This window comes from Diprion similis, chromosome 2 (assembly GCF_021155765.1).
Source record: "Diprion similis isolate iyDipSimi1 chromosome 2, iyDipSimi1.1, whole genome shotgun sequence".
Taxonomy (NCBI): Eukaryota; Metazoa; Arthropoda; class Insecta; order Hymenoptera; family Diprionidae; genus Diprion; species Diprion similis.
Genome location: NC_060106.1, coordinates 19645624 through 19666877, shown reverse-complemented (window position 1 = coordinate 19666877; position 21254 = coordinate 19645624). Strand labels below are relative to the sequence as shown.

Sequence of the window (21254 nt, the reverse complement as noted above, 5' to 3'; positions counted from 1 at the left end):
GCCTGAGTGTGACAACTCCACTTACAACTTGCAGTCCAGTAGTCAGTTCAAATATGGTTCAAATGCCTCACGATTTTGCATATTTATGCGGATTATCATTACAAATTGATTTCTAAAGATTATCAAGATACATTAAAAATTACTTATAACGTTTATACTTTTAGAAAAATTGTTTTTATTCTTGTGATTCAATACACCAAAACACAATACCAAATAAAAATTCGTATAAAAACCTGAGAATAAGAATATAAAATTTTTCATTAAACTCCCAGTTATAATTAGTCATCACACTGAATGCCTCCGGAGTCCTAATGGGCGATCGTATTGCTTTGCGGTCCAGCTGAATTTTCAAGCTTTAGTTTATTAGCATTATTGCTGTCATCGGACTGGAATAAATGCACTAGAAATTAGTTCGTGGTTTCGGGTTTTCTTCCAATCTTATTTCCCAATTGTCAAATATGTTGTTCTAGAATGATATTAAATTATTTCAAAAGTATATTTAAATTCGTATTCGAAAATATGGAAGATGATTAGGGAGTCTTGATTTTCCATCAAATGAAAAAATATAAGGCAATCCAATATCGCCAGATCACACACATTTTAATTTTCATCTCTCACAATACCCGTTATGAATTTATCAGCGATTTGACACAGTCCGTCATGTTGCTATTACATAATTGTGCATGTATAGGCGTGTAGGTTTAATTAGTGCTGGGTCGATAAAAATCATACAGATTGTTTTTACTTCGATTTTGAACACCTGTGTGAAATTTGAAAGTGATTCTTTGAATCATACTGGGGTTACTGTACTTTTCATCTTTCGTGATTTACAATGAGCCTGAGAGTTTCTTATAGAAAATAGCTTCCAAATTTTATTAAAATAAAAGTGCAAACAATTTGTATAATTTTCGTGTACATTCTTAATCAAGATAGAACTCCAAGATCGCAGTACAAACTATCGACACAAATAAAAATTCATCGCGAAGCAACATCCTCGAATTGACTCACTGCTGCCAGTTTAAGAGCAAAAAGCTGTGTAGCAATGCGAAAAATAATATCTAACAAAAACTTTAGTACCATAAAACGTGAATAGTGGGGTTTCACATACGTGTTGAACCGGTTTAAGGATCGTTAAGTGGTGAGGTTAGACTTTTTCCGGTGTCTAGAATGGCTTTCGAAGCTCATAACACGAGGGGGTCGCATTCATTCATCTCCGTAAGGTCATATCGCCAAGAATTCCGTCGCATCAGTATTTCCCACAACTTCGTACAAAAGTGGTGAAAAAAAAACGAAGGAATGTAAGTAAAACCTATAAAATAAAATCTGGACCACACACAGGTATCGTTGGCACCCCTTCTGTACCATCACAATGCGTTTCATATAAATATCAAACCAGTATCACAGAACGCATTCATTGGGCGTCGAATGGCGGTAACGCGAATGGGAAAGTCAATGCAGCAGCCGCAGCTTGTCAGATCTGAGATTGTGCGACGCAGTGGAAGAAGGGCTCGAGGGGTGAAACGCCCGTAGTTTGCCAACAATCGAACCATTGACAATCGCCGCCACTAAATCAAAATGGCGGCTCTTTTGTCGGTGAGCTCAAAATGGCGGTAGGTTTCTCAGAGGCTTTGTACCGTTGCCGACCGCATTGTACGGAAGGTCGATTTGAGTGGATTCGAACACGAAGGTGACAATAAGAACGACAAAGAAAATAAAGGTTCGAAACTTTCAAAAGTACCGCGGCCAGGCCACCCCGAAGCGCCCCACTCATTCTCAGCTGAATGTTTCACCAAAATAGGAGAAAAAAATTGTATGTACCTATGACTTCGATAATGCTGCAGACGAAAAATTGGCTTTTCTTAAGAGTCTTCAATCTGTGGTGATCAAAATAACATATCCTGTTTGTTGAACGTCAGTCAGAAGGTTCGAGAAAGACCATTAATTTCTGTCCATCGCCACTTTTGCCTCACGATTTATGAGGGTTGTAAAAATCTCACCTAAGCAGGAAGCTACGAGGCTGACCGGAAACCGCAGATTTCCAGCATATCGGATCGGAGGGGCTGCAGCGGCTGAATTGATTACGTAAGGAATGGATTTGTCCCGGAACATATCCCGGAAAATTGACCGGCATGTCAACATCGATTTCTTGGTTTCGGTCCTGCCGAAGGTCCTCGCGGCCATGCTCCTAATGGTCCTGGGACCCCGAAGGCGAATTGATTTCCATGCTTTCTTCTGCTGGTTTTATAGATTTTTCTCGCCGAGAAAAGAAGAGAAATAAACATGCGATTTTCGGAGCAGAAGAATAATTCTTGAAAAAGTTTGGACAAAGCTTTTTGGGAAGTAATAAAGCTAGCAGATTCAATTTCCCGTTGGTCCGCGCAAAGGAAGGTTACTGTAGGATTGGTTAAACTCGATGTTGTCACAAAAACATTTTTCAACGTGATCTGAATTTCATTTTGGTTCAACAAAAATAAATGAAAGAATGAACGAAAGACAAGATATTTAGATCTCAGATTCCTCTGGCTTGAAAAGCGATAACCTTCAGCGTGAGTAACATTCTTTTACCAGTAAGAAATTCTTCCAACGGTTTTGCGGTCCTTCGTGAGCACGTCTTGGGAGAAGGACTGCGATAGAAAATGCACAGAGAGAGAGAAAGAGAGAAGCTCTGCTTCGCCATACACGTTAGCATCCAGTTGGGGGTTGTTTTGCTCTCTCTCTCTCTGAGTGTGTATAGAAGTGTATACGAAGCGCGTTTCCTCGTGAGTAAAAAGTGGACTTCCCGTTGCCCGTTTAGTAGCACATATTACAAGCTGGAGCGTGTCCGACAGATATAAGTGCCAGAGCCGCGAAGATGATCGTAATTTTCGTTTAATTGCATTTAATCAGCATAAATCATGCTGAAAACTTGTTTGCACATTAATTCGCCCAGCTTTTTGTCAACCTCACGGATGCTCGACGGACTCGTTGGATATGGACATTGCTACAGTATCCCAACTCCCTGAACGTCCGGTCACTTCACAGCATGCCTTTATACCTGACTTGTGACGAGTTCCCGAACCCTTGCTTCACAGATGGTCAAAGACTAACTGTGCAACCTGTAAAACACGCATTACACTGTTAGTTCGTGATAGTCTTATGGTCAATGACAATCGTCGGAAATGTACTGTTTAAAGGGAATGCTATAGTGAGAATGGTCTAGTTGCTAATGAAGAAGGTAAAAACATCGGAGGTGATCTAAACGTGATTTTCAGTTGCCTCGATACAAACTGGAATCTAAATCAACCGACGAACTTTTTCTGCAAAAGAGAAAATGCTAAACACATCCTGTTCGGAATAAGATCAAGTCAATCAATTCGTAAACAGTAACAAGTCTTGAATTTGATTTGATACAGCAAATGAACATCCCGAGTGTGAGAAGTTCTAAAAATGAACATTCAGTATTACTACGAATTCAGTCAACTAAGCAGCATTTTATTTAACAAGAAAATTCATTGTCCTAGGAAGTAATATCGTGCGGCTAGCTTCTTCACATCGTACCTTTTAGTAACGACATCTCAATCCTTGTCCCAGTTGATCAGTTCAGTTTAGCCGCATCATCTCCTGTCCTTTAACTATAGAGTCCCGATGCATGGAAGTCTTAGATGCATCTTGTTCCCAGTGACATGCCGAGGGGATACGTTGTGCTCAGATGGGAGGTGCTCGTGTGTTCGGGTCCGGCACAGGAGGCAACCTGGCGGTGCGCGGCCCGTCAAAGAGTCCTCATTAAATGCTGGCAATTAACTGCGGACCAGGTTGAGTCTCGCTTGCTGCTCCAAGCTTACGGCGATCCGAGGTGTAAATGTAAACCAGTTCGGCACTGGGGACCCACGAGCGGTCGATCTGTCAGTTCCTTTCTACCACAACGGGCACTTGATTCGTCCCTCGTCCTCAAGTACGGAACCATGCCTCTTGAATCTAATGAAAAGTTATTTTTGCAACGGTTTTGCGGATTTTGCGTGCTATTGGGTTAGGACGATGAGGATGGTTGTGATGGTTCGCCGTGAAACATTGAACAGCTTTCGCGAAGGAAGGTGATATTCTCAAAAATTAAAGTTCTATGTAGTAGCTTGATGAAGTTTCATTATCATGCATATGTTTCAATTTGGAAAGATACTGATGACTAGTAGCAAGTGATGTATCTACTAATGACGTATGTCAAAGATGGACGATAGTAATTTCAGTTGGTCTGGATCTGAACATGTCAGGAATGAATAAAAACCATCGTAATAATCATGTTCATCTTCATGCACCGATAATAATTGCTAGAGTATTAACCGCCTTTCCGTATGTAATACAAACCCATGCCTGTAGGTTCGATGGAAAAAGCAAAGTCCTTCTAGCACTCGGGCTGATTCTTCTATCCGCGTAAGAATCAGATAGAAAGGACGAAGGAGGTTTCATTGTTAGTGGGCAAGAAGTAAAATGACTATTGCTGCTAGTACACGAAGTCCTTGGGGTTGGAATCAAAGGTAATCGTTGCGGTGCCACTCCCGCCCCTGGAAGAGTGGATGAGCTGAATAAGAAGCTGCTGCAGGAGGGTAAACTCCGCTGTCAAAATAGGGGGCCAAGGTTGAGTAATAGCGAAGTGGTGGCAAACAGCAACAAATATGCGCCGCGCCCCCGCGCAAGAGGTCAATGCGAACAATTAGGAACTATCGATCCCTAAGGGATTCCGATCCTGCCGATTGAAAAGCCGGGTCTCACCTTGTCTAGTCTCTCAGCTCCCGAGAAATGTGACGTCGGATTTCTCCCAGGGGCGCTTTTCGTCATTCAAATTGATACCGCGATGGCTGCAGTTCACTCGCGATTGAGAAAACCTGAAAGGGAAAAGAACCAAGAGCCAATCAGAGCTCAGCAATCCTTTCGTAACGATGCTCGATTGTCACCATCTCAACGAGCCTCGATCCGTCATCCGCAGCGTTTAGCACCCGCTGAGCAGTCGCCGGCGAATATCGCGACTCTGGGGAATCGGTAGTCGTGGATTGAGTCTTCTCCTCGGTTCAACCGCGCCCACGTGTCTCCCTCTCTCTCTCTTTCTCTCTTTCTGTCACTTCGGAAGGTGCACAGCCAGGACTTGTGGTCCGTATGATGTATCGAAGCGAGTCGAAGCTGAATGGGTAGGTAGAGAGTGTCGTCTAGGCTCACGTCTCTGCCTAGAAGGTGTAGGTATTTCTCTTGGATTTGTCCTGCCCACACACATGCCGGTGACTTTCTTCAACCATTTTCGGCGCCGTCCTATTATCGTCCTTCAATGGACAACCGCGCATTCAAATCCAGCGAACGCACAACGTTTCGTTATAATTTATTGTAATTTCGTTTCTCCCCGGAAATCATAATGACAAACGGGGTTCAGGCACTCCTTACACCTAGTCAGTTGTACAGGTGTACCTGTTACAAGTCCACGCGAAGAATCAGTCTTGGTAATGCACACCCAGATCTTTGCACAATCGGACTACGAGTAAAACTCGACGTTTCAGTCAACAAAAGAGAATTGACGCATTAACTTTCCTTCGCAGTAAAGAACGAGTTGAATTTCAATACCCACCTGCAACGCACGTCCGGAATTAGGTACCATTTTTTATCACTGCTGCTATCGTGACCGAGCATTACCTTGAAGATAATCATCCTGGAAAAGGAATTACTCGGCACTGAGTAAATATTCTCTCACCTCAACTACATTCAAATCACTAAATATTATGAATCAGTTAGTGTTTAATCTTCTTCGTTGCACGCGTCGGATGCTTAGTCTGGACACGTGTAACGTGAAATCAGATATTTCGGATGACAGAGCGTCGTCCAAGGATAGATCGTAGATCGCGCAGTTCTGCAGCGATCAATGCGTCTTCAAGTCAAGAGCCGAGGCAACCAGAAGGAACCGGACAAAGGCGCTGCGATGCCGTCGCAGTCGGTGATAATCCGAGGATTAATTGTGCCCCGCAGAACAGAAAGTAACGGTTAAAGTACCCGGAAGTGAACACCTATCACAGTCTGATCAAATCTTGAGAGTTAAGAAGACAGGGATAATGACGTTTCTGTAAAGTACATTATTATTATACTCAGGTTTATAGTCAATTACTTCGAGACTACTACAGCAAGTTCTGACATCTGGACTCCATGACGATTCGCTAGTCCTAAAATCATCTGCATGGAAAGGAATCGTTAATGTCCTGAAAATTTTTTATTGGAATCAAGTCACGAGCTTGATATCTTCATTCTTCTCATTGCCACGATTTTGTTCTCCCTCTTTCTGTTCCACTTTTCCCCGGTTTTTAACATCGCCTCGAATGGAGCTGGTGAGAAGTGGCAAGCAACATGGTAATGCATATATTAATGATTACCTGCGGTAAGAGAGGAACGGCGCCCTGAACTCAGGCTTTGTTCCGTTACCGCGTTGACACCGAACATCGGACACCCTGAATTCAACCCACGCCGACGCAATCAGTCCCTCGTAAACAACAATCACGACACGTGTCATCCCCCCGGACTTCCATCCACTCCCTGTGTGTAATTTTCTCTCTGCAGTGTATCGCTTACCGCCTTTCAGTCGCTGCAGGTCATCACTCGAAACCCCTAATACTCGTTTAGCAATGGGTGAACAGATGCTTGTAATCAATTATTAATCAGGCAAAATATCAAGTCAATTCACCAGGAATAATCTTATGTTTACATGAATTTGTTGATTGTCTTGATACAGTTTGCAGGAGAGACCGGAACAAATTGATAATTCCTTTGTCGATTATAGCACTTGCAATTTAGTCAATTTTTTAACGAGACTGAGAAAAACTATACGGTATACCTAATATTGTTTAAATTCCTATTGTATTTTTGTACAAAGAAAGAGTTCAATTATATATTTTCCGCTAAAAGATATATTCGAATGAACTTGAAATTCATAATTAGTAAGTTTAAAGAATAGTTTCACCGAGTTGAATAAACATTTTGCATAACCATATACCAAGTGAACAAGTCAACGAGTTTCACCTTAATATTATCGGCTAGACAGACGGACGCAGCGTTATTATAACAATTAACGAATAATTATTTTTCCTGTAAATCCCGAATCGTATTAAACCGATATTCTCGAGATAATGGACGAAGCAGATATGATAATATACAATGAATGCATACGACGACGATGGTGGTGGTGGTAAGCACTGTGATGCGGCATGCAGAGAGTAATAATCGGATGATACAATATAAATTGTATACCTGTATAATACCGACCGACCGACCGACCGACCGACCGACCGAAGAGAAAGTAATATGCTGAGGGGCAGAGTTAATTAACTTGGTATTCGCTCTGTAAATGTAATTAATTATAATTAACAATCTCAGCGAAATTGAAGACGAGCGTTGTTCGGCCGGTCGGTTACGCTCGAGGCAAGTCTGGGGTTCGAGTCCTGATCCATCGAGGCCTGGACGATCTCATCGGTACCGCGAAGGTCTGCGCCCGCGTCACGCACGCTATTCTGACCCCCATCCCCAGGCTCAATCTGCGCTAGGATAAAGAGTTGTTGAATTTCCCGATCATCGTATTTCACGGTTCACGCCTGCAAATTATTCCCGATTTCATTTTCCGCACCGATTAGCGGAAGGAACGTCCGTCAGTATCGCAGGCGATTATTCGAGGAGGGGAAAATCGCGAGGCATGCAGCGGCAAAGGGAGGAGAGGAATGTAAAAGTCGTGGAAACCGGGCATTGCCGGAGCGTGAAATCGAGATCAAAGGAGAACCCTGCAGCCGGTAATAAGGGCAGATAAGGAGGCGCGGTGTGCGGCTGCGATCTGCGTCTTGGCGAGGGCGGAGCGAGCTGGAAGCACACCTTCTCCGAGGTTCGCCTCGAACCAATGCAAGAAAACCGATGGTCGCATTAACCAAGGCGAGCCCGGGGAGCCCCACTCAAAAAGGTGGAGCCTGAAAGGTTGCGGCGACCTGAACCGATCGCCGTCAAGATCGCAGCTCCCTTCAAGAAGCAGTTCGAGCCGAACCCCCGAAGCTGTAGGTGCGCGTCCAGTATTCATCACTTGCAAGAATAGAACCCCTGTCATTGCGGCAGATTTTCACCTGCCACTCGCAATCGGTGCTCCGCAATACTTCAAGGACATCTTCGAGGGCCTCGGCGTGTGACATAAAAAAGTTATCAATTTTTTTTGTTCGTGGGAATTGTTTGTGAGATCGGTAAACGACATTCGCAGATTTCGTCGCAGAGACTACTTCACCAGAGACTAGCCGCTCATACCGGTGCACTCGAACCGATTGTGTGTCAAAGTTCAGTACAGTTAATGATAAATAAACAAGTGCTATCAACGCTGCCGATTACAAAACTATCCTGTCACCAGGAGAATAGCTGGTATACGGATAACGTCGCAGTGTGTGAAACTGATCAACGGAAGAACACGCTCCCATAGATGGCTGTCAGCACCCTGAACATGGCACCTTACTTCACTGGATATCCATTCCAAGGTGCGTTGATCAGCCCTGTAATTACTATTCTAGATTTTAGCATCCAATGGCGACTTTAACCTCTTCTCACTCAAAATCTACTCAAAAAGCCTGCATGGTCTTCATCCCTTCCATCAGGATCCCAACATCCTTTTATCCCCCTCATGCGCAGTATTCGCTGTATTTAAAATTTAGCGAACGCATCTAGGCCTAATTTTATTCCAGCTTTCAATGGCTACGTGGTTTGGAAACTCGGTGTTTCAGACTCCACGGACTATATGAAGAAGGTAAATAAATTATCAGTAATACTGAACCGCTTACTTATTTTCGGGGATCTCCGATATCCTGTAATTCGTAAGTACAACTGCAAATGTCGGCGTGTAGAATGCGGATGTTACGCAAGAGCGAGGAAAGGTTTAGAGGCGGTTTAGGGGCTGAAGATTTGGGCCTGAAAATGATCTGGGTGACGAATTAATTGTTCATTCGTCCGGTGCATTCGAGATCAACGTTGGGCATTGCGCCGTGCAACGTCGTAAACGAAACTGCCAGTCATAAAACAATAACGTCGACCCATAAAATGGGACCAGCGGACCCAGGCTTGAGTCCTCTCTGGCTACTATATACGAGACTTGAGAAGTGGGAACCCTCGGACGTTAAACCGTTCGCTGAAATTTGCTACGGACCCCGTATATTCTACGGGCGGCTTTCTTGCTTTCTTCCTGGCAGCAGCCCCAAATACTTCTGGGCGAAAAAATTCTTTGGGTTGAAAGCAGCCCCAAGGAGAAGAAATCGCCTCCGACCTTGAAAGTCATTCCGTTGTATCCGGTGGTTAATTGACCTCCTATTTTCGCGTAAACGACTTCGTTGGTGTTCCGGAATATCTTAAATTTGTATCAAGAGATTCTCTGGTAACGATTTTGACGGAAGTAGATATCGAAATTCCGACGAATAATCTTCCCTTGTTCCAATCAGTGCTTCCCCTCGTTTTTTATTATTACATGCTGCTCTCAGTCACCGAATATAATCCCTATAATCAATTAATCGGTTCGTATTCCTTCTCAAAGGAGCTCGAGTCATTGGGATGCAGATTGGACCTGTTGGTATATATATATATGTATACAAGTAAAGGAAGAACGTATAAAGATTCACAGTTGAATCGAGGATGTGGACAATTATACAAGTATGTCATGTGAATGGAAATAAACGAGAGACACTCCGACGCATGTAAAAGAGGCTCGTCCTCAGTGTCCCGCTAAGAGTATATTCTGCATCTGTAAGAAAGGAAAGGAATTGTTCGTGCAAAGAAGACTTTGCGAGGAGTGAAATTAGCATCTGCACCTCTCGGTTGAAGAAAATCCAGGAAGATAAAGAGAGGGCAAAAGAAACACGTCGAGAGAACCGCGGGGTAAAGAGTCGAGACAAGCATCGGAGAAAGGAGCAAATCGCCTCCTTAAAAGGTCCAAAAGGTAAAAACGTGCAGGACAGACTGGCTCTCCGCGTCAGGGAAGAAGAAGAAGACGCTCGAAGGAGGCGCACGCTGCGCTTCGGTCGGTGGGCGTTGAAGAAGGCTCAGGCGGTGAACGTGGGCACCTAATGTCTGATATCGGATGGGCCTCAGGCGACGGCGCGATGATTGAAGCCCTCACAAGCCGAGATCAAGCCGGCTATGCGGGGCACTTGAAGGGGCCCGAAAGGGTGGATTCTTTCCGCGTCTTCTTTCGACGATGCCCACTTTTTTGCAACATCGGCAAGAACACTTTGTGGGTACAACAGGAGTGGGACTGATCGATTGCGGTTCGAGTTCAGGAGCTGAGATTTCTATTTCTGCTATTCCAAAATACAATTTTTTTTATACGTGATTCTTGATGAAAAATGAACTCCAATTGGGTGATGCCAAATGCCATCGTCCGTCGCATTGGAATGGGCCCACTGCCCCGACGGGATCCAGGCCCCAAACTGTCCGTCACGGTTCGCGGTGGGCGGCATCCTCGGTCAGCTGATACAATCGGCGTTTAACACCACGGTCACAAAAACGCCAAAGTCCTTTGCTGTCGTCCATCTTCGTGTCATTACGTGCCCCAAGGCGGGAAATCATTTTTAAATACCTTCACTCTTCAACATTGCCTTCGAAAAACAATTCAATAGAGAATATATGTAATGTTGTTTTGAATTTTTTGGAAATAATCGCAAGAGTTATAACGATCATTTACAACTAATCAAAGCTCTTGATTAAACAAACTAATTAGTTGAGGCATTTAGTCCGTCTATATTTTGGAAATCGTTAATTTATGAGGTTCAAGATTGCCAAAGATCAGCCGTTGGAGGAGGAGAAGGAGGAGAAGGACACAAGATATCTGTAATTTTTGGTTTTCGTTCACGCGTGTGACAAACAACAAATGTCGAAATTAGTATAAGCCGATAGAAAATTTGTTGGTTAAATTATTACACCGTCTTATGATGACAGAACAAGCGGCGTACTACTGTAGTTTTTATTATACCTACACATACCTAGTGTGATATATATCCGGTGAACGGATTCGGGCGTAATTCCTGAGGCGTGAGGCCATAAACAGAAGAGACTTCCGGTGGAGGCGCGCGCGTCATTTAGCGATCCAATTATCATAATTACACGGATCTCGCCTCCTGGACGGGGAGTGCGTGTAAAGATGACTTTGAAACGACTGGCTAACCAGCGCCAAGTTTTGAGACGGTGAATTTTTGTTCTTCGGTGGTTGAACGCGACGTCGCGTATCTACCTACCTTATAAGTCGCCCTGATGCGAGGGCTTCCGTTTATCGCGTAATCAGCCCCTCGGAGAGTCTCGCTCTGGGCAAATCATTATAACTTCCTACCTGGCCGTCCGCCTTCGGGCCCAACCTGACCACCTGAAAATCATCTCGTGGATGAAATTTAAATCCATTCAAAAACTCAGCTACGTGTCAAGCTGCTGTATCGGCACCACAATCGGGCCAATCAGCCGAATTAACATGATCGTTCAACATTCAATCAACCGTTATCAATAATTCATGATCGAAATTATTTCCCTCATAATTTTCTCCACGCCACTCTGCACCGCGACGGCATGCAGCTCGTGCAGTATTCGTGCGATTATATGAGGCCGGTTTTTTCTTTATGCCCTTTTTCGTAGCTCTGCTCCACTTCCCGCACGATTTGGATCCTCTGCAGAGTACGAGCAGCAACGCTTCCATTTGTTATTATCGATAGCCAATTGAATTCGCGGACTAAATCAATACCAAGATAAAGAACTTATACGACCATTCCCGGGATTTTGGACACCCCGCGGTACGGCGGGAACTTGATCAGCACGCACATATATGTATACTCTATGGCACATAGCGGCGGTGCTCGACGTTGTTTATTACGACTTGAAGTCAGCGTTGTGTGGACGGGGCCTTAGCCGGACGGAGTTAGTCCCCTCTGCGCCGGGGTCCACGTGCGTGGCGGCGCCTTTTGATCTCGTCTGTAATCCCGTCGGGCCCTCCGGCCCAGTGACGTCACACCCGAGGTGTCCCGCCAGGTAGAGAACGCTGCAGGAACGCAGGAAGGAATACAAGGACCCTGAAGTCTTATGCACAGAATTCCATGTGTGGAGAAAATCATTTTGTTACCAAGTTCAAATAAAATGCTAGTCAACAATTTTTTTCTGCCTAAAATTATCCCTCCCCTGCATTATTTATTTTTTTTTTTTTTCACAACTCTTTACAGGACTCGCATTGCACGCAGGACGAGATTAACGCGCGGCGAGTGTAGGCTGCGAATGAACAATACCTCTTTATCACATCCAATTTATACTCCATGCAGTCTCGTAAAGCACATTTACCTGCACAATAGGTTTGTCTCTGCACAAGTTCTGAGCAAGAAATCACATCGCACAACGCTGCTTTCTCAATCCACCGACTCACCATTCGCAATAGCAGTAGAAGACTTCCAGAGTTGATTCTCGTTTTTTTCATTTCCTACCGGAATTCTTTACCGAATTAGACACCCTCAAGGTGTATCCTCTTTTAGCTCAACGAGATGTGAAGAATTTCAAAAATGCTATATGGAACGGGCCACTCTGATTCTCGATATTCGATGTGCGTGCGCTGGCCGTTTGTTCTGTTCACACAGTCGGTTGCGTGTGGAGGCATTTCAGCGTACCCTACTATGAGGGTGTTGATGTTGACGGGTTTTTATCCCTTCACGGTTGGTGAGACCGATCAGATCGGATTGATCGATTATGCACGATAACGTAACTGCGAATAAGATTTAATGATCAATAATGTCACCAGTTTTTCTTGGCTTCATATCCCTCTCCCTCAAAATCAGTAGTGAAGGGTTCCTCAAGGACCCTCAAAATATTTTTTAAACTGTAACAATTTCTGAAGAACTTACATAGTCGCTGACTATTTGAGGATATTTTTTATAAATGCTCAATGATTTACAGAGCATTCTGCACAGCAGAAGTAGCTTATAAACTACTATGTTACTTTATAAAGTACAATTCCAATTTTTGCTCTTCCTGGAAGCTCCAGTTGATAAAAACTTCTCACCGGAGGTGAATTTCTAAGTTTTACAAACACTGACTTTATCTACATTGCCGTTTGACGAGTCCAACTCTACAGGCTCTAAGCCGAAAGGACCTGATGGATCAAGTGAGATTTAAAGGAGTTGATGGAACCAAGTCTATATCCGGAATCAATGTTCGAGGCTCTGCAAATTCATGTACAGTGAATAGGACGAAGACTTTGTCAGTTGCAATTTCAATCTTTTTCGCTGATGAATCTCGGTTCTAATTTTTTTCATAAATGTACTAGTCACATCGTTGGTTCTTTTTGGAGGGTCCTGGATATCGACCATTGAACTTAAATCGTACAAGAGAATACAGAGGCAGATTTAGAGAAATGAATGGAAAGGAAGCCTCAAGGAATACGAAGAAAGAGTCAGCTGTATGAGAATGGCAACTGTGAAAAAGAGTCCGAGGGTTAACTGCTTGTTGCAAAACCGCGGTGACCGTAACTCTGGCATGGCATCCGTCGGGAGGGCGTCGCGTCGCGTCGTTTTGCGTCGCGTCGCATCACATCGGTACGTTTGGAGTGTGTTGGAAAGATGTGCAGCACGCGATGGACCGCGGCGGCATACCGTATCTCATTCGCTTCTTTGCCGTGTGGTTAGCCATATAATATTTGTTTGACTTCATAGTTATAATTAGGATAATTAAGAGGCACTAATTACCGGTAATTACGAGCGTTTGAGCGGCACCTTGCGTGTCCCGGTTTTGTCCACAGAGCGGCCGATCTCCGGGACATACAGAGCGCACGTTACCCTGTCATTTCTATTTTTCATTACCACCCTCCGAGATGTCCCCGCGTGCTGAGCACCGCCTTTTGCTCCGGGACCACGGTTTTTGCTCCGGACCCAGTCGACCGAGTCTGCGAAGTGCCTCATCTCCGCGACTCGCGTAATGAACGACCTTTTAGCCCCTCGCTCAGCTGAACCGATCCTTCCCCGAGGCTCCGCAGAAAAACAAAACCATTCCGCTTGACGAACATCCGCGGTTATCCTCCTCGAGGAGGATAACCCATGCCCATGAACTTACTCACCCACTCATCCTTTCCTCTATTTATCTATTTTTCAGGACAGGGTCGAGTCAATCAGCTCGGTGGGGTCTTCATCAACGGTCGGCCACTGCCCAATCACATACGTCTCAAGATCGTCGAGATGGCTGCCGCAGGCGTCAGGCCCTGCGTTATATCGAGACAGCTCCGCGTCTCTCACGGATGCGTTTCGAAAATTCTCAACCGGTACCAGGAGACGGGGTCCATCAGGCCCGGCGTCATCGGAGGCAGCAAACCGCGCGTCGCGACTCCAGAGGTCGAGGCAAGGATCGAAGACCTCAAACGTCAGAACCCCGGAATCTTCAGCTGGGAAATTCGGGACAAACTGATCAAGGTCTGTTGACGTCCGCAGAGTTGAGACCATTGCGTATAGCATGAAAAAGTTTTGGTATAACCAGAGATTCGTCTTCGTTATACTTGCGACTGTAATTCACCCTGATCTTGCAATCCAGGACAAGGTATTAACTTGTCCAACGTGGTTCTGCCAGCAGGACGGAGTTTGCGACAAGGCATCCGCGCCTTCCGTATCCAGCATATCCCGGCTTCTTCGAGGACCCACCAATCAGACCAGACCTGGAGATGATCCTCGGCGAAATCACTCGATAGATGGAATCCTCGGTAAGTTTATAAACGTTTTTCACGTAGCGAGAGTGTTTAGGAATGTTTCGATGGGTAAAAACCCACGATCCAATGCTGCATAGCCATTTCTGTGTCAACGAAGCCGCGGGTCGGAACCATAAACATCATCGGCGGGTAGTCGGAGGTTCCTGAACCCGGTAATTACGCGACGGGGCGTAAAATCAAGCGGGAATCGAGGATTTCTGGGTTCGGTTACTCATCGTCGACGTTTACACGGGCATAACCCGGGCTTGGACCTCGAGCGGTGATCTCGTGTATGTGCATCGCAGAACGCAGTGTGCGAGCCTCATTCCTTGGCGTCTTAATTTCTGACGTCTTCGCGGTCTCAATTGAATCGGTGGTGAGAAGAAGGGGTACGGAATATATACCGCCGGTGTAAGTGCAACATTCAATTAGGTGAACGTTTAAAACGAAGCGATAGATCATTCGGACCGCTCGCTGGGTGGCTCGGACGAGTAAGTGGGACCGGGAAGAAGCGAGCTGGCCCAGCAGTTGGGTCATAAAGGAACGCGAGCGAGCCGTTCGCTCGGCTCTTCTCGCGGAGTGTTTCTCAAGATTAGCACGAAGGTTCTTATTCAAAAACCCGCAAGGAGTAACTTCTCTTGCCCAGACACACGCGTTTTGTTGGACATTTTGCTCCTCGGTCTGCTTTTAACATATATACCGTAACATACTCGTTCATTTTTTACTCTCTTTTTATACTTTTCTAATTTTTCCTCATAGTCTGCACTGCTCTTTGTTTTTCTTTCATCGCCTCCATCTTCGTTTTTCTCTCTCTTTCTCCCTCTCTATTATTTTTCTTCTCTCCTTCCTTGCCATGCGAAAGAGTTGCAGAAATAAGCTTTGCGGTCGGCAATCCTGAAAGGGAACTCTTTCTTTTACCTTTATTGCCGTGGAAAGAGCTCAGCTTGGGCTGCTGCAGCTAAGAAATATTATACGGACGGACTCCCTGGCGCGCTACGAGATGTGTCGAGTTTATTATCTTGTCGAGAAAGATTTAGCTTTTTATTAGACACGCGGCGTCGCTCGCCGAGTCGGTACAAATTCAGGGGGTAAATTACAAGCCACTTCTCTTGGGTTCTTTCATTTCCTCATCGCGCTTCGTGACTTTTATATACCCTCGTAGTATCGGATATTAACCTAATCCAAATGCGGTGACGTCTGGTAGCAGAGAAAGCAGGTTATGTTAGGTTATGTTCTTCTTTTTTATTCGTATTCAAGTACAAACGTAGTTCGCCATCAAATTTTTCACTCTATGTCGACTCGATCAAACGAAATAAACGCCTTACCGTGTGCGCGAAGTTATCTGTGACCCGATGCTCACATGGGAATTCCTCAAAATGCTCAGGTGATCGCTCTGTCAGGCGCCATATTGCGCCTAAATTTTTACAGCATTTTTCAATTTCGAGGTTCGAAACTTCACGCCCGCGGTACTGTACCGAGTTGGCTCCGCAACTTTCTCGACGCCTAGCGAGGCAATTGTGGCAGTTTCATGCGGTTCTAGGGAGTTATGGGTTGGGTGTAGGCATAACCACAGAGCACTCGCGTGGAGCTCCGCGGCACGGAGCGTCCGCCACTGCATTGGACGGGCCTTAAGGCCCCGGGACGAGCGCGCCTCGCCGCAATATACACACAGGCACCCCGCCGCGTGGCGTGTGGTCCCACGAGCACGCGGAGCCTCTAATCTTGAAACCGCCAGCCACTAACCGCCATTGCCAGTCGGTCTTGAACAGACAGCTCCGCGGGACCGAAGTGGTCCAGCAATTGGTAGACAATTGAAATCGCAATTACGATATTGATTTAGACGTTTTCAGTCTGCCGCGACGAGCCTTATCGAGTCGACTTTCAGAGACCTGCATGTTGCGTTGGTACGTGGATAAAATATTGCTTCAATTTTTTCAAAGTTATGAAAGATTTAGTCTCTCCTCGTTTCTCAGATTAGTTTGTTCCTGGAATGTCTTGATAACTCACTCAAGCGTAGGTACGTAATTTAATAAGTCGTGACGCTGATTTTTTTCGCACACTTTTTGCTGCTTCGCAAAGTTACTGCAGTGCCAGTATCGGCGGGAATAGCATGCTTCAAGATTTAAGACCAGTCATCACGAAATTGCAAATTTATACATCTAAGGTCCGTCGTATATTTTTTAGACTCGGAGTAACGGAGAACTGACCATTTTTTGCAGTACTTTACGCTGCTGGGTGGTTTTGGTAATGATTTATTAATTTTTATAACACTCTGTATAATTGCTTAAATTAAAAAAGACCTGAACTATTATATCAGCACCCACCGTTACATCCAACAACCCAAAATAAAAGAAAAAAACTGTCAGAACAGTGTGCAGATTAAGCCGGACTATTCCGAGCCTGGAGAAAGATAGAGATAGGCGTAAAGAAGTTATTTCCGATGATATTTTTAAGTGCCTCGCCCTCGACAAGCCGGGACCGGGTCCAGGCCACCCTTCGAAAGTCGAGGTTGGGTTAGGCGGGCTCACCTGTAATCAGGGGGGGACTTAATACCAGGTCCGTGGAGTCAGCCGTGTGAACTGTGGGCGGTGCCGCTTCTTGCTTCCTATCTTCAGGATCTGACGTCCCGCGCGTGCTCGGCATCCTCTGCCGTCTACGCGCATCGATGCACACGGTTCTTGCGGGCGTGCTTTTCGTCTCACCCGGGGGATCCCGGGTGATCAAGGACTGTCCTATTCCCCGACGATCAATCTCGATCGACCATGGCTTTTATCGGATGAAATTTGAGCGAAAAAGAGTAGACGTTTAAGACCCAAGTCTAACTCCGGGCCGTTTTGGTGTCGTTATAGGCGGCAGCAGTGGCGACGATTCGGACACCGAAAGTGAGCCTGGAATCGCGCTGAAGAGGAAGCAGCGCCGAAGTCGAACAACTTTCACGGGGGAGCAGCTCGAGCAGTTGGAAGCCGCCTTTCACCGGACCCAGTACCCTGATGTCTACACGAGGGAAGAACTGGCCCAAAAGTAAGGATCGATTTTTACAGGGGAAAACAGCAACGCAGCTCGCTGAGTTTCGAAGAGCTCGAAAGTAACTGATATCCTTCCGCCTTGTTTCTTGTCGCAGAACCAAGCTTACTGAAGCCCGCGTTCAGGTCTGGTTCAGCAACCGGAGGGCCCGACTGCGAAAGCAGCTCAACAGCCAGCAGCTGAACGCGTTCAACAGCATGGGCCTGCAGTCCTTCCAAAGCCAGCACTACGCTACCGGCGCGGAAGGCTACCAGAGTTATGGGCAAGCCTCGGCTGCGAGCACCGGAGGCTACACACAGCATTACAACTACGGCGAAAACTATTACGCCGCAGCGCAACAACAGTGGCCTCGAACCAGCGCCGAGAACTACGGGTGAGTGTTGAGAAATCGCATCGTGACTGAACTATTATAGCTAGCTGGAGGTTCCTTTTTCGCGCTTTCTGCACCGCGGGCATGGCATGCACTTCTCTCGATCCGACAATGAGCCTAGAGAGTTAGCCACCGGTTTTCGGAATACGACGGACAATCGGCGCGGCATGCGGTTGAAATCCATGCCCAGGTGTTTCAAACAATTAATTCGGCCATTGTGAGGATAATAACAGGTTCGTCCGGGGCCTTCCTGGGTGCCGTGTGTTCTCGCCGTTGGGAAATACCGGCATCGGTTGGTGCCCGGCAGCAAGATCCCCGGGTGATCGGGGCCTGAACTACAGCGGGCCTCAGATATCTCGGTAAAGTTGAGTTAGGTCTGCCGTTGCTTCTGCTTCTGATGCTGCTGCTGCTGCTGCTGCTGCTGCCGCGGCGAAGTCCAACTCGGTGTGGTCCGCAATTACGTATAGCTGGCCCCGGTAATGAAACGCTACCGGCTAATAATCCACTCCCGCGGTTCGGCCGACCGACGTTGTGACGCCGTGAACGTACCTACCTACCTACACACTAAAAGCATTGCGAACGGGCGCAGCGCACGCACGTGCAGTGCGCAACTCGGTGCTCGACGCCTGCGCAGTAATCGAGGTGACACGGCCAGGAATTCTGGGGCCTGCGATGCAGTCATTGTCCAGTATAAAATCCGCGCGCGAATTCTTCGTAGTTACCGATCGAGCCGCGTTTCGGGGCCCGTGCGATATGGATTGCTGATCGTCGCGAGGGCAAGTTTTCGGTATTTACACTTCGATAGCAGATTATTTAGTCCAATCAGAGTTCGTTTTATTCAAAAAAACGTAGATCGGGCTTTATTGACATTCGAAACTTTTTCTTCTACCTTTTATTGAACTGATTAATCGGAAACATTGTCTTTTACAATAATATTGACATTCGTTTGCCGTGCAGACATGGTTTCCGACGTTCACATCATCTCAAAACCGGTTCAAACCAATTTATTTTAAATATGGAGGTAGTTTTTATGCTTATGACCTGATCCCACCCATCCCGGTTTTTTTAACTTTGGTATTGTTTTCTTAACTAAATAAAAAAGTCGTAAATGCTTGGTCAAAAAATTGAATTTTAAATTCAAGCAATTACCGTATCGTAGAAAAAAAGAATCACAAATTTTCAGGCCCTGGAAAAAAGGATGAAGTATTCGAGCATGCTGTCTGTCAATTTTAAGTAACCTGATCTAGTCGTTTCAGAGATATCGTAGACACCACAAGACGTCATGTAACAGAGCGAAATGATTGACGTTATTATCAATAACAATATTTCCGATCAATCGATTCCAAATAGATTTTTTTTTAAATATCCAAATAAAGCTCGATCAGCATACTCTTGACTAAAACAAACCCCAATGAACCTGAATAATGCGCTGTCAAGTTATAAATTACCGAAATTCGCCCACTTCTCCAACCGACTATACACTGCAGCAGTACCATGTACCCCTTTAACACGAGCTGCCGGACATTACGACTGGGTTAGACGCGTTGGTGCTTCGAAATGGTCAAAGGACCCCGCGCGGCCCTTATACCGGGGTTAGGCGACACGCCTTAACCGATTTCTGCGCCCGGGTTCGAGGGTATTGGGTATCGCTGCTGCCACGGAGGTGAAACACGCGGTTTTGATTGCGTGCCGAGCGGGGCCCTTGAACGCGGGCCTTTTTCCCATGCACAACGACCGGGCCCTCGAATTAACCTTGAACAATTTTCAGCACGCTAATTCGTCCGCGTTGCGGCGGCGGTCTCCGATATTCTTGTAAGCTCTAAACGATTTTTTTCTGCTCTCTGTCCTCTCAGGCTGTTCAACACCTCGCACTACGGTGGCGGGAACTTGACCTCGGCAAACCTGAACCTCGGCACCCTCAGCGGTGGCGTAAGTCCCACCGCCTCTAACATGAGCGCCTGCATGGTCCAGGGTGCCGCCGCTGGCGTTCCACCCTCCGGAATGGCCCATCACGTCACTCCTCACAGTCCGAGCGAGGCAAAAAGCGGATATCCTTACCTCGGAGGCATCGAGTCACAAGTTTGTGGCAGAGTTCATTGAACTGATTGAGTTAACAAACGATTTTCGAATCCGCTTTTGCGGCGGCTTGTACAGCAAATGCGTTTTCAGCGATTTTTTTTACGTGCTGATGTACATACATGGATGTTATATTATATTTTATGCTCATCAGACAACAGCGATTTATTGGTGCATGTAAGTAGTACTTTTTGTATTTTTTTTTTATTCTCTTCGTTCTTTTAGATATATTTAGATCGGGTTTACCTATTCATCGCAATTCGTCCATTTCCCAGTGACGTTATATTATACTGATTAATAAATTATTTATCATATGTATACAATCTCATTATATATATATATATATATATATATATATATATATATATATATATATGGAAATATATAGTATTTATATATGATATTGGATTACCCATACACTAAGAGCCGCCTGAGGCGTTCATCTTGCCTTGAAATTGTGTGACACTGCGTTCATTCTGAGCACTATCCTAAGCCGTGCTGCAATTCTGGCACTGAAAATTGTAAATATATATAATATAAAACTTGGAACTAATCTCAATAAGAAAATTTTATTTATAAGCTGTAGAAGGTATCATTGTTCAAATGTGATATATATTGAAGAAAGTGAAAGAAAAAATGTTGTTTTCTATTTAATTGGCCAGTTGTAAATAGATTATAAATAATTACACCCATTATATATTCACGTATATGTAATATCATCTTCTCTGATGCTATATGTGTAATGTACTATATCCTATACGTGTATATGTACATAGCATTAAATCCGATAATCTAGATCGTTCAATGTTATTATGTATAATATGCAATAAATGATGTTTCCTATAAAGTCCCCGCATATTTCTAATTCTTTCCGCATGCAAAACTGCCCTGACTGCAATCTACGGTCATTCAAAAATAATAGTCTCAACAGCGAAGCGGCTAGAAGGCTGGCCTGTAGAGCGGAAGGCCCTGGTTCAAATCCCATTCCCATCAAAAAAATTGACGATCATATTTCGTGTATTTTTCATCTGAAATTCGTACTTCGTGGTAAGAAAATCACTTTTCAGGTGCCAAAACATCCGG

The 21254-nt window shown here is 45.2% G+C and overlaps 1 protein-coding gene across 3 annotated transcripts; it reads left to right on the top strand.

Annotated features, from left to right (window-relative positions):
• The first annotated feature begins 8255 nt into the window (after positions 1 to 8255).
• Positions 8256 to 20505, top strand: LOC124416077 (protein gooseberry-like). Of its 3 annotated transcripts, none has more exons than XM_046896923.1 (6): positions 8256 to 8501; positions 14119 to 14432; positions 14590 to 14716; positions 17551 to 17722; positions 17823 to 18098; positions 19949 to 20505. In XM_046896923.1, exons 1-6 carry the CDS (start codon positions 8447 to 8449, stop codon positions 20193 to 20195), a joined length of 1191 nt encoding a protein of 396 aa, XP_046752879.1. In that variant the 5' UTR covers positions 8256 to 8446; the 3' UTR covers positions 20196 to 20505. The 3 variants fall into 3 exon arrangements, with proteins under 3 accessions (XP_046752879.1, XP_046752878.1, XP_046752877.1); XM_046896922.1 differs by having other exon boundaries at positions 14587 to 14716; XM_046896921.1 differs by having other exon boundaries at positions 14551 to 14716.
• The last annotated feature ends 749 nt before the right edge of the window (positions 20506 to 21254 follow it).